The 12,835-nt window shown below is 40.4% G+C and overlaps 1 protein-coding gene and 1 long non-coding RNA gene across 2 annotated transcripts; one reads left to right on the top strand and one right to left on the bottom strand.

The window, feature by feature from the left end:
• Positions 1–2,913: 2,913 nt before the first annotated feature.
• Positions 2,914–11,348, top strand: LOC105039729 (glutamate receptor 2.8). Its single transcript, XM_073248619.1, has 5 exons — positions 2,914–3,379; positions 5,701–7,034; positions 7,449–7,761; positions 8,766–9,172; positions 9,611–11,348. Exons 1-5 carry the CDS (start codon positions 3,121–3,123, stop codon positions 10,160–10,162), a joined length of 2,865 nt encoding a protein of 954 aa, XP_073104720.1. The 5' UTR covers positions 2,914–3,120; the 3' UTR covers positions 10,163–11,348.
• On the bottom strand, positions 7,764–11,476 carry LOC114913900 (uncharacterized). The gene is made up of 3 exons (XR_012136842.1): positions 11,388–11,476; positions 10,583–10,660; positions 7,764–9,155 (listed from the first exon to the last, which is right to left on the bottom strand). It is a non-coding gene; the product is annotated as an uncharacterized lncRNA (long non-coding RNA).
• Positions 11,477–12,835: the final 1,359 nt, after the last annotated feature.

Here is a 12,835-nt window from a genome sequence, read left to right as displayed (position 1 = left end):
GGACTCCTACGGGAGCTGGACTTCGCTCCCGACTTCAATTGCAGGTAGACTTCGTCCGGACTCCTACGGGAGCCGGACTTCGCCCCCAACGTCAATTGCAGGCAGACTTCGTCCGGACTCCTACGGGAGCCGGACCTCGCCTCCGACTTCAATTGCAGGTAGACTTCGTCCGGACTCCTACGGAAGCCGGACTTCGCTCCCGACTTCAATTGCAGGTAGACTTCGTCCGGACTCCTACGGGAGCCGGACTTCGCCCCCGACATCAATTGCAGGTAGACTTCGCCCGGACTCCTACGGAAGCCGGACTTCGCCCCCGACGTGAATTGCAGGCAGACTTCGCCCGGACTCCTACGGGAGCCGGACTCCATCCCCGACTCTGGCTGCAGGTGGGCTTCGCCCGGACTCCTACGGAAGTCGGACTTCGTCCCCGACTTCGGCTGCAGGAAGACTTCGTCCGGACTCCTACAGGAACCGGACGTCGAGCTCCTACTGCAAGCGATCCACTCCGAGTTTCCGCTGCAAACGATCTACTTCAAATTTCTACCACGAGCGGTCCGTGCCGAATTCCCACCGTAAGCCTTCGCTCAAGCTTCCATTATGGATGAATTCCTTTCGGATTTCTGTTGCAGACAGGCCTTGGCCGGGACTCCTCGACAAATGATCCCCATCCGGGCTTCTACGGAGATCGGACTCCAACCGAGATCTGGACCCCTTGGCAGACCGCAGTAACGGCTACGATTCTGCTCCACTTCCTGCAACAGATTCCGCGCGGCTCCATCACTCCCTGGCTGGCCGCAGTAACGGCCATGACTCTGCTCCACTTCCTGCAACAGATTCCGCGCGGCTCCATCACTCCCTGGCTGGCCGCAGTAACGGTCACGACTCTGCTCCACTTCCTGCGACGGATACCGCGCGGTTCCTCCACCCTCTGGCAAGTCACGACAACGGACGCCGCTCCACTCCCCGCAACAGACTCCACGTGGCATGTCCCGATGATGGCCACGATTCCACTGCACTACTCTTCGCAACAAACTCCTCTTGACCCTGGACAGCCCACTGCCAGACGGTTACAAACATCGCTATCAGTCTGTTGCCCCCTCCACCTATAAAAGAGGGACCCCAGATACGTTATTCTCTAAGCTCTAATTTCTATCCCAAAACTCTGCTAAAATTTTCGTTCGAGCACTCCATTCTTGTTGAGGCAGAGAACTGACTTGAGCGTCGGAGGGTCTTGTCGGAGCAACCCCAATTCCGGTTTAGACTTCTTTTTCAGGTCCCGGTGGCGACCGCAACTCCCTCGACTCCAGCTTCTCCGACGCAGGCGGATTTTTGCACCAACACTATGCTTATCACAATTCTAGTGCTTCTGGTGGCTACACTTGTTGTCATGATACAGCGCCACCACTCCATTAATCTAATTTACTGTTACCTGGTTTGGTCAATAATCTCAAGGTCTCTGGTTTATTATCTCAGTTCCTTCCATCAGTTTTATGGCTATATACAGCTCCAGTGTGTGGTTTGGATGTCTGTATTTTTATACTTCAAGCTTATGTGTAGCAGTCGAGGGTGTAGATCTTCTTTCTGCCCTCCTTTTCCGATGGGGAGCATGTCGCTATACCCGTCCAACGGCCATCTGGTGGTATAGGCTTATCGAGCTGCTGGTGCCGGGTCTTTATTTAAAGGGTTGCTTTATAGTCCCTATTAAAAGGATATCCGGTGGTATTTGCTTACTCATCAGAAGGTTTATGTTCTATCCTTTTTATGGTTCTCTGTTTGGCTCAAAGATACAGCTCCTCTGGAAACGGAGACTAGTTCAAGTTCATTCCATCACGTTCTCTGGTCTTATCTACTCCTTTGGAGCAATTATATACCGCTGTTTCGTCATTATTATCTAAACTATTCAGCATCTCACAGATCATCCTAGCTGTATTCCCAAGTTGTATAATGGGAGAATGCTCTGCTTTGCCCAGCAACGATAGTCTATTCCTATGGGGAGTTCACTTATAAGGCTTCACCTTTTGATACTTCATCGGCTCTTTCATATCAAAGCTTAGTCACACTTCGTGCTGATCGATTTGCTCAAGGGAGACTTGGTGTTATTCAAGGAAACCAGCTACTGTATTCACTAATTTCCTGCATCCATTGCTCATGTACCCCTAACAGTTTTGGGTCTTCTTACCTATCTGGGCAATGTGATCAATTACAGCTGTTGGCGCTCTGTGTGCTTTCTCCTCTGCTTATTATGTTTTGGTATATTATATATGGGTTTGTGAATATTACTGCTTGGTATAAATAAGGTACTTTGCTTATCATGTTCAGTGCAGATCTTCTGCTTAGCACACCGTCCATCGTATAATAGACAGCCATGAATGGGTGCGAGGCTATACGACACATGCCGCATGTACAGCCGTATACAGTCATCTATCATGTAATGGATAGTGCATGCTGTATATCATGGGTACCCAGGCTCTATCATGTTACCAAAAAGAAATTGATAAAAGATCGCATTTATTATGTGATGGTAGAAAACGGTAACATCAATCAACTATCATGTGCCCCCCACTCGATCATTTGTAAATAGCTGAGACAACCAGTCGTAACGAGGGCTCGTAAGCACCAGGAAAATAACAGCTTAAATGCATATAGTTTGACCTATGGATTTCGGGAGGTTATCAGGGTCAACCCTGTGCTTAGGAATGGCAACGAATATGCTTGCAGATTGTGATGGCCAATGGAAGCCCAAAGGGAGCAGACAAATCTACCGAGATGAGGACTTTCCGAGCAAGTTGATTAAAAATGACGTGCTGATTTTTCCGAGATGGCAGAATTTCACCACGCACTTTACTAGCAATGTCATTAATTGGTGACATCTTATGTCTGTATTGCAGCAAAACATCATAATCAAGGAATCTGGAGTATTGTTTCTGTCGGCAATCTCAACAGAACTTTTCACTCCGAACCAATCGATGGTTATTAAAATAATTATTATTTGTTTCGGAACAAGAAAAGTAAGAATATTGTGGGAATGGTTATAATTTCAAAGTGGGGGAACCTACTCCTACCATTTCTTATAAGACAGACACTTGGGACCAACATTAAGCAGAACCCAATCGGCTCAAGATGGAGAAACCAACTAAATTCATTCTCTGCCTCTGCTTGTGCTTTTTCCTTCCCTCAGTAGAAAATATCAGCACAAAAGCAACGAATGCTTTCCATGTTGGAGTGGTCCTTGACTTGGGCACATTGGTCGGGAAGACCGCCCGGACAAGCATTTCCATGGCAATCGAGGATTTCTATGCCAAGCACAGCAACTGCACCACAAGGCTGGTTGTTCACACCCTGGATTCCAACAACGATGTTGTGCGAGCGAGCTGCATCGGCAGGTAGTAATTAGCCATTATTAACAGGATCACCAATAATCTGCTGCACTTTCTGCCTTCCTTTCAAACAGAAAAACTAAAACTGAAACAAATCATTCGGCCATAGATCACTCTCAGCATCTTGTATCTGATCAGTATAGCAAGGGAATGAGTTTCACTGTGGAAAGATACAAATTCCTTTCTCTACAGACTAGGATGATACAAGTGATAGATCCAAAGTTACATGACAAGTGCTGCATGTGATTATCTAACAATTAAAATATATAAGAAAAGGAGGCTAGGAAACTACCATAATGTGTTCTTCTCATTATGCCTGTTGGTCAAATAGAACAAAATTGATACGGAGCCAACAGGATTTGGTTCTTCCAGTCATCACCCTCTCCTCAGTGCATGCACCAGCGAGAGGTTCTGGGTTGTTGCCTTGTTTTTCAACTAAGGAAAGAAAAGTAGAAGATTGAAGAGTGCAACAACTAGGATCTCATCTAAAAGCTAACTAGAAGATATTATTTAGGTCCTTGTTTTTCCCATGCACAATCGACTTGGGGCAAAACACGTGCTCGCACGGTTTCTCACATAAACTACATTTTCAAACCATGGCACCCTCACAAGTAGACTAAGGGACCGAATCTAGTAAAGTCTAATTACAAACACTACGATCTACCAATGATTGTCCCAAAAGGGTTTATATTGCAGTGTCCCCTAGGCACACATAGGTCGTGTAATGAGTCTGCTCTAATAGTACTATTTATAACAATCCAATACACCATCCAAAAGACTCATTAGAATGTGGTATTTAGATTTCTTGGTCCGTATAAGTATCCAAAATCTCTCTAGGGCAATAGACTAAATGTACACCCACATGGATCATCACAAAGGATATCTTGATTAAGTGAAATGGTATAGAGCTATCAATATTGTATGAAGGAAAACACCTTCAAAATTACTTTGATATTTGCATATCTGTGAAATCTTTCCATTATTATATTGTTCACAACAATCTTAGGAGAATAAGGGAGTTGTTACCATATGCAAGCACATTTTTCATGCCCTGTTATCTTATTTCGTAGAAAGTTATCTTTTGGTGTCGATTAATATCTTTATTGCAATAGATGATGCAACATTAAAATTTAAAGTCTATTAGAACCTTCTAGTTGAAGTTGCACTATAACTTGTAGTAGTTGCACTATAACTTGTGCTTCAAGGAGAATTTAAAAAAATGAGAAACGAAATGGATAAGATAAAGAAGAAAGAGGGCTTTATTTTTTATGTATAATTTTATATTTTTGATTTTTATAGGAAGTTCTCTATTTTAATTTTTGTAAAACTTAAGATCTTAAATTTTGCATTCTTTATTTGAATAAATGCAACAGATGATTCAAACTTCAAATAGAATTATGACTTCCTTAATTCAATTCATGCTTTAAAGTAAGGGTGCGATCAAGTCGAGCTATGTCAAGTAGCTAAAGGCTCTTGCTTGGCTCAATTCAAAATATGAACTTGAAACTCGACTCGAAATCGATTGAGCCTTCACATCTAAGCTTGCAACTTAACTCATCTCAAATATCAACCAAGTTATACTCATGCCTGAATTTAAGCCTTGGTCATAATTAAGAAATATAGCTAAAACAAAATATAATATAATATCATATTTTAAATTATTAAATTAATAAAAAAATAGTATAAATAAATATAAATATTATTAAAGATATATACACTCAATTAGGCTTACAAGACTTCGAGTTGAGTATTTTACTATCCAAATTCAACTCGAAAATTTGTTCCAGCTACTTGAGCTTGCCTCGAGCTCAATAATAACTGAGTTAAGTTGATCTTAGATCCAAGTCGAGCTTGAGCAGCTTACAAGCTATTCAGCTCATTTGCAACCCCACCCTCCCCCACCCCCCAAACTTTGAGGGAACAAAATCAAGAAATTTTCTATGGATCTAAAATAATATGTTGGAGAAAGGAAGAGAGGATGGGAGAGCAATTGGGTCATGGGCCTGGGTTGGGTTCCTCTACTGTATGCCTATTGCACTGCAGAGAGCTCAACAACTCTTGATAATGACCGCATCATCCAAGATCGTGAACCATGCTGGTGAAATTACAAATTAAAAAAAGAAATTATACAAATATTTCAGAATAAAGGAAGTCAAGAAATTTACCTATATGAAGAAAGGGTATCATGTTTTGATCTGATTGTTTCCCCCGAAAGCTGGTTCAACTGTGGATCGTTAGTCAGGCATCATCCCATTTCCACCGTCCACCTCAACACGCCATGCATTTTTTAACTAAAATCTGCCACTTCGCTGCATGGACACAGCCCTGGACCTGCTGAAAAACAGAGAGGTACAAACCATCATAGGTCCCCAAAAATCATCACAGGCTGCTTTCGTCTCTGATCTCGGCAACAAGAGTCAGGTCCCCATCGTCACCTTCTCAGCAACAAGCCCTTCCCTCTCCTCCACCCGCACACCATACCTTGTGAGGACAACAGTAAATGATTCTTGTCAGGTAAACAGCATCGCCTCCATTATCAAGGCCTATGGATGGAGGAAGGTGGTACCCGTCTATGAGGACACCGACTATGGCAGGGGCATCATGCCATACCTGATGGATGCCCTCCAAGGGATCGACACCCGCATCCCCTACCATAGTATCATCCCCCTATCAGCAACAAACGACGAAATCATGGAAGAGCTCCGCAAATTACGGAGAATGCAAACCAGGGTATTCATCGTGCACATGACATCCCCTATGGCCTCCCGCCTATTCCCAAAGGCCAAGGTCGCAGGAATGATGAGCGAAGGGTACGTGTGGATCATGACGGATGGGCTGGCAAACGTCGTGGATTCCCTCGATCCTTCCATCATCGATTCAATGCAGGGCGCCCTGGGTGTGAAGTCATACGTGCCCAAGTCGAGGGAGCTCCATGATTTCACCATAAGATGGAAGAGAAGATTCCACAAAGACAACCCCAGTGATCAGCTAACCGAGCCAGGCATCCTTGGACTGTGGGCTTACGACGCAGTTTGGGCGGTGGCTATGGCAGCGGAGAAGGTTGGGGTGGCAAATGCGACCTTTGACAAGCCACAAGCTGGTCCTAACTTGACGGACTTGGACGCAGTGGGGATTTCCATGAATGGTCCGAAACTTCTGAAAGCAATTCTAGAAAGCAGATTCAGAGGTATCAGCGGCCATTTCCATCTGGTAGATGGGCAGCTGCAGTCCTCCGCCTTCCAAATAATCAATGTGGTTGGAAGAGGAGGGAGAGAGGTTGGATTTTGGACGCCACAATATGGATTGTCGAAAAAGTTAAATCAGAGTATAAGTAAAGAGTGCTCGACCCTGATGACCGATCTGTGTCCTGTGATCTGGCCGGGCGAATCGACTGAAATACCAAAGGGTTGGGAAATGCCAGTAAGTGGGACGAAACTGAGGATTGGTGTTCCCGTAAGGGATGGAATTGGTGAATTTGTGAAGGTAGAAAGGGATGCCTTCACAAATATGACGACTGTCAGTGGGTACTGCATTGATGTCTTTGAAGCTGCAATACAGAAGCTGCCTTATGCAATGCCGTATGAGTATATTCCATTTGGGAACTCAGAAGGAACTGCATGGACCTACAATGATCTTGTCTACCAGGTCTATCTTCAGGTACCTAAAACGTTTCGATTTGATAAAAAACTTGCATTTTGGTTGCTTAGCCAAGTAAAAGATGACTAATAAGCATACAAATAGAACTGATTACCCTGAACACGTATTAGAATGATCCTCTAATCTACTTCCATCAGATTTATAAATGATAGTGAATACACTATTTTGCTTAGAATATTTGTTCCTCATAGTCCAAATATTCTCATTTGTGATTAAACAACTGTTTCCTTGGATATCTTGAGTACAATATTTGGTCATGTAAGACTTGTCGCGGCATGACATGTCATTTTTCTGTTTCTATAATTTCAAAAGTTCTCACAGTATGGTTTGTAAAGTTCGACTTGGAACATTTTTTTCTTCTTAACCAAATATTTGTTTCCGTTAATTACATTACTAACTCATTTGAGGTAACAGAAATATGATGCTGTGGTAGGGGATGTAACGATCAGATTCAACAGATCGTTGCATGTCGATTTCACTTTGCCATACACGGAATCAGGGGTGTCAATGATCGTTCCAGTCAAACAAAACATAGACAACAGTGCATGGACTTTCTTGAAGCCATTGACCACGGACCTGTGGCTGGGGAGCTTCTTCTTCTTCATCTATACAGGCTTTGTCGTTTGGGTGATAGAGCATAGGAACAACAAGGAGTTCAGGGGTCCACTTTCCCAACAGATTGGAACCGTTTTCTACTTCTCCTTCTCAACACTTGTCTTTGCCCACGGTTAAGTACTAAAATCTTCACTCCAAAGCTTTCCCAATGATGCTTTAATATCTTGATCTAATGTGCCAGCTTGTATATGAATATATAAATTTTTGTGTGTGCGCGTGTCTACTATGCACATACATATATGTACATATATATACAGATACATATATACATATTTAGAATCAACTTTGACTTAGGAGAAAAACTTATCAAACTAGAAAGTCGACTTGTGCAAAACCTCAAGTTCCCACCAAACAAATTGACCCTGAAACAGGTATCTGCTTATGTTTAACACCACTAATACCTATTCTACATGAAACCGGTTATGATTTTACAAATAATAGGACCCAAAAAAAAAAAAAAAAGCAAGAATGCAACAATATATATATATAGATATATATCATACTTTAAAGGTTACTTGCATTACAAATCCTGATCTATCAGATGGCTACACCATAAGCTACTACTTTTCTTAACGGGGAAAAAAATATAATCATCAGGATCACTTCAGAAAAAACCAATACTGGAAAAAATAAACTCAACCTAGTGAACTAGGAATATCATTACCTTATTATGTTGTTATATTAATTCTTCCAAAATCATCATATTATTAACATTTATTGATGATTTTTTCCACATTTTACAATCTTTAAAATATCATTTATGCTTTGTGGTGCTTGAATCCAACACCATTATTAAAGAAATGCAACAATGAATTAATTAAGGACCAAGATGCATAATAGCATAATTTGAAACTAAACTTCGTTCAAGAAAAACTAAACAATCCTGAATGATGGTTGCAAGAGATTATTTTAAGATTCATCAATTGACAAAATACAGTGCATGTAGTGGGGAAAAGATGCCAAAGAGTGATTCATAACCGTTTATGGATGTTACAAGCTTGTTATTCATAACCCAAACACTCAGAGCATGCTATATTAGACGATCAGATAATATGAATTATAAGTTTATACAAATTCTACCTTTTCCATGAAAGCTTACAATATCTAAATGTGCAGGGGAGAAGGTGGAGAACAACTTGTCGAGGCTCGTCATAATTATATGGGTTTTTGTTGTGCTTGTGCTTACATCAAGTTACACTGCTAACTTGGCATCGATGCTTACTGTACAACAGCTTCAACCGGCTGTAACAGATGTGTACGAGCTCCTTAAAAATGGAGACTATGTTGGATATAGCAGGGGTTCCTTCATAGAGGATGTACTGAAGCAACTCAATTTTGACAAATCAAAGATCAGGGCCTACGACTCTCCTGAAGAATATGCCCAGGCTCTCTTAAAAGGAAGCAAGAATGGTGGCGTTGCTGCAATTGTTGATGAAATCCCATATATCACAGAATTTCTTGCAAAACATTGCCCTGATTACACCATGGTTGGACCAATTATAAAGACTGCAGGATTTGGATTTGTGAGTTTTACCATCCTGATCTTAACCATCAGTATAATATCTTATATCTAAAGAATACTCAATTTCTACAAAGCAAAATTCTACAGTGCACCTACGCAGTTCTCATGAGGTAGATCCAGCAAAAAATTGAAAAAGGAAAAAAGAAAAAGGGAAAAGAAGAAGAAGAAGTATAGGAAGCTTTTTAACATAAACCGAAATCACAATATCGCTGACAACATGCATGCTTTATGAGGAGGAAATATGTTTTCACTTTATTTTAAAGAAAAAAGTATTTGGAAGCATCTTGCAAAACCAGAAATCTTTAAACATGGAATTGATTTTTTTTTTTTTTTTACCAGTGTAATGAATGTGAAATTCCCATTCTTTTGCCCAGAAGCAAACGTTTTATTGCCTAAGTAGTTGGTATTCCTAACACTTCTGATCCTCTGACTTCCACAGGCTTTTCCTAAAGGCTCCCCTCTAGTCCCTGATATCTCAATGGGGATACTAGATCTAACCAAGAGAGATGATATATTGGAGATTGGGAGGAAGTGGTTTGGGGATCACAATTCTTGTCTAAACGAGGGAAGTACCGTCAGCTCTAACAACCTGAGTTTGAGTCACTTTTGGGGACTATTTCTCATCACTGGAGTAGCTTCAACTTGTGCCCTTGTAATATTTTTAGCAACGTTCTTCTACAAAAATTGGCAAGAGATGAGAAATATTGATCATGACAAGTCCATTTTGCAGAGGCTCATTTCCTGGTTAAATTATTTCAACAGGAAAGATGAAAATTCTTATACTTTCAGAAGGGAAAAAACTAATGACATGAACAGTGATGCCAGTATATACCGCCGAGATGAAGCCAATGTTGAAGCCTCGCACAATCAATTAATCATTTCGAGCAATTCAGATGCCAACTCTGGCCGACCTGAAGAAGAAAGCTCCTCCGCAGAGCATGCAAATCCTAGTGCAGAAGCTGAACTGATCTCTACTGTTTCAACAAACTGAAATATGGACTGGAGAGCTATGAAACACAGAAAAGAAAACTAGTGTTTTCATACTTTTATCTCAAAAACGTGATCGACTATGTTTTTATCCCAAGAGAGCTAGCTTATCATGGCACTGTGATAACACACTAAGAGTAAGAAACCCAGGAAACTATATGCACCACAAGCAAGAAATAGCCTTCTAAATACAACGGCCCATAAGTCCACATCAAAAAGCTCCAAAAGGGGACAATGATTGGAGTAGCGAGGCACCAGTTAAGGCCAGCTTCCCTTCTGGAGGCTTTGACCTTGGAACTGAACCAGGTTAAGCAGAACAAATCTTTTCGGTTGTTTATTAAACCATAACAGAACATTGATATAACATAAGACATGAAGAATATAAAAAGAAAGAACCAATTGTAATTGAGATTGTAATGCATACAGATTCACAGTCCCAGTCAAGCTTGAAAAATCAGCAGCAACAACAGGATTCCTTATTGGCATAGCCTTCCCACCAAGCCTGTCAAGTGAAGAAGAGGGGAAAACAAAAATGTCAGCACCAATACCTCCTCCTCGCATAACACTTATTATCATAAAAAAGCAGTCTTTAGTAGAGAAACAATCTCACTGAATCCCCAAATAATTTATGGAAATCTCCGAAAAACCGATCATCTGTTTGCACACACAATAAAAGTAGGGAAGAGCAATTCAAGAATTCATTATATCCGACGGTATTTGAACAAAATAAAATAATAAAAGTATATAAACCAATGATATTATGGGAACGAGTCCAGGTGCAGGGGGAGGTGAAAACTGGGTCGACTACCGGCAGAGGAAGATTAAGAAAGAAAGAAAGATCTGATGATTTGGCCACTGAGATGGCTCCCCCGCATTTACTTCTCCTGCCCATTATTTAACCGCGAGATCCACAAAACGATCAAAAATTTAGATTTAAACCAAAGAACAAAAAAAAAAAAAAAATTACAATGAATTAAAATTTCTCCAATCATGATTCCAAGCAAATGCATCGAAGGGCAAAAAAGAGAGAAAACGGGGACCCGGCAAACGCGTTCAAAGGAGGAATTTGGAAACCAAAAGAAACGAGGAGGAACCCTAACCCTAACAAAATCCGAAGGGTCAAACTTATTAAAAACCTAACACCGCCCGTAGAAGGCGAGATCCCCCGACCGAAAACCTAACCCTAGTACAAAAACTTTGGAACAGGAATCAGAAAGAAACGAACGTACTTGGCCAAGGACTGTTAGACCGGATAGGCGAGAAAGAGAGGGAAGCGACCTGGGACAAGGAAAGGCGGTCCAAGGTTTGAAACGAGGCGGCATAGTTGCAAGCGTCCGCCAGAACCAAAGCATGTGATATACACGTGATGCGAAAGGTGGGCTGGCCCAGTCGACATGTAACTCGGCATGAGCTGGGCCATTTCAAGATCTGAATGACAGAAAATGCTGAAAACAGCGAACAGCGAGTACCAAAACCACATGGAACGGGTAGCGAAACTAAACACTGATCGACAAGTAGTTACAAAAAACTCATCTCAAAAAAATAAAACAAAAAAGTTATATTTGTCGTCTCAAAGTTTAGAGTAATTTTTTAAATGATTCATTAAGTTTTAAAAAAAAAAAATTCAAATTTGACCCCTCTATTTTCTAAACCATTTTAATATAAAAGGACTTTTTTCTAGTCAGAAATCCCAACTCACAATAACTACTGTTTAGATGGTCAAAATGAATGCTAATACGGTTAAAATTATCCAAACAGAGACAATGTGGCATTAAACAAAATGACTTCATATAAACAATATGGTATAAAGATAAAAATTTATATTTTAATGATATGATGCATGAACGATGATATGGCATATGGATGATGATGTGACATATATGATAAAATTTTTTATTTAAAAATATCTAAATACCAAGTGCTACGATACCACATCATTACATATATGCTACATCATCACCCCATATACTATAAATTATGCTTTTAATTTTCTGAATTTTGTGAATATTTTTACATAATCCTTATAGTTTAAAAAATTCTAATTAGATCTTTTGATTTTTAAGTATGATTTAAAATAAAATTAATAAGAAAAGGATAATTAAAAATAATATGAAGAGATAATATAAAATTTAAAATAAAAAATATATTAATAATATATTATTATATTATTAATTCTGCTCTACTCTTAATCATATTTTTAACCCCATCTTTCTTTTCCTCCTGCCTTTTGCAAGAACAAGTATAGATATATATATAAAAAAAAAAATTATATCAGCATGACTCATATGCATCATCCAACCGTATATTATTCATCCAACATTCTATTTCATCCTAATAAAGTGAACTTCTTCTATTCCACGTAAGTTCTCACCAAAACCCCCTTTCTTTGCTACATGTGGATTACTCCACGAACAAGTCATCCGCAAATCCAAACAGGACTAAGACATCATTGGACAAAGGTCGAGTGGCTACCATGATTTTACTTCAAGTAGGTTCTAAAATAATCTATTTTTTCTCTTCTCAAATTTGAATTGAGCAAAGATAGATTGCTCAACTTAGGATGCAAACGAATCGAGCTGCTTGTGAACTACTCGAGCTTGACTCAACTTGATTATTATCAAGCTCGAGTCGATCTCGAATAGCTTTTCGAGTCGAACTCAAGTAAGAAGATATTCGG

Source organism: Elaeis guineensis, chromosome 1 (assembly GCF_000442705.2).
Source record: "Elaeis guineensis isolate ETL-2024a chromosome 1, EG11, whole genome shotgun sequence".
NCBI lineage: Eukaryota > Viridiplantae > Streptophyta > Magnoliopsida > Arecales > Arecaceae > Elaeis > Elaeis guineensis.
The sequence above is the reverse complement of the archived record's forward strand: the minus strand, read 5'-3'. Positions and strand labels throughout refer to the sequence as shown.

Bases quoted from the DNA above. Each gene is read 5' to 3' on its own strand.
- LOC105039729 (XM_073248619.1), top strand. From the start codon at position 3,121: ATGGAGAAACCAACTAAATTCATTCTCTGCCTCTGCTTGTGCTTTTTC. The intron at 3,380-5,700 runs GCAGGTAGTAAT...GCATGGACACAG, and splicing joins TGTGCGAGCGAGCTGCATCG to CCCTGGACCTGCTGAAAAAC. The intron at 9,173-9,610 runs GTGAGTTTTACC...TGACTTCCACAG, and splicing joins AGACTGCAGGATTTGGATTT to GCTTTTCCTAAAGGCTCCCC.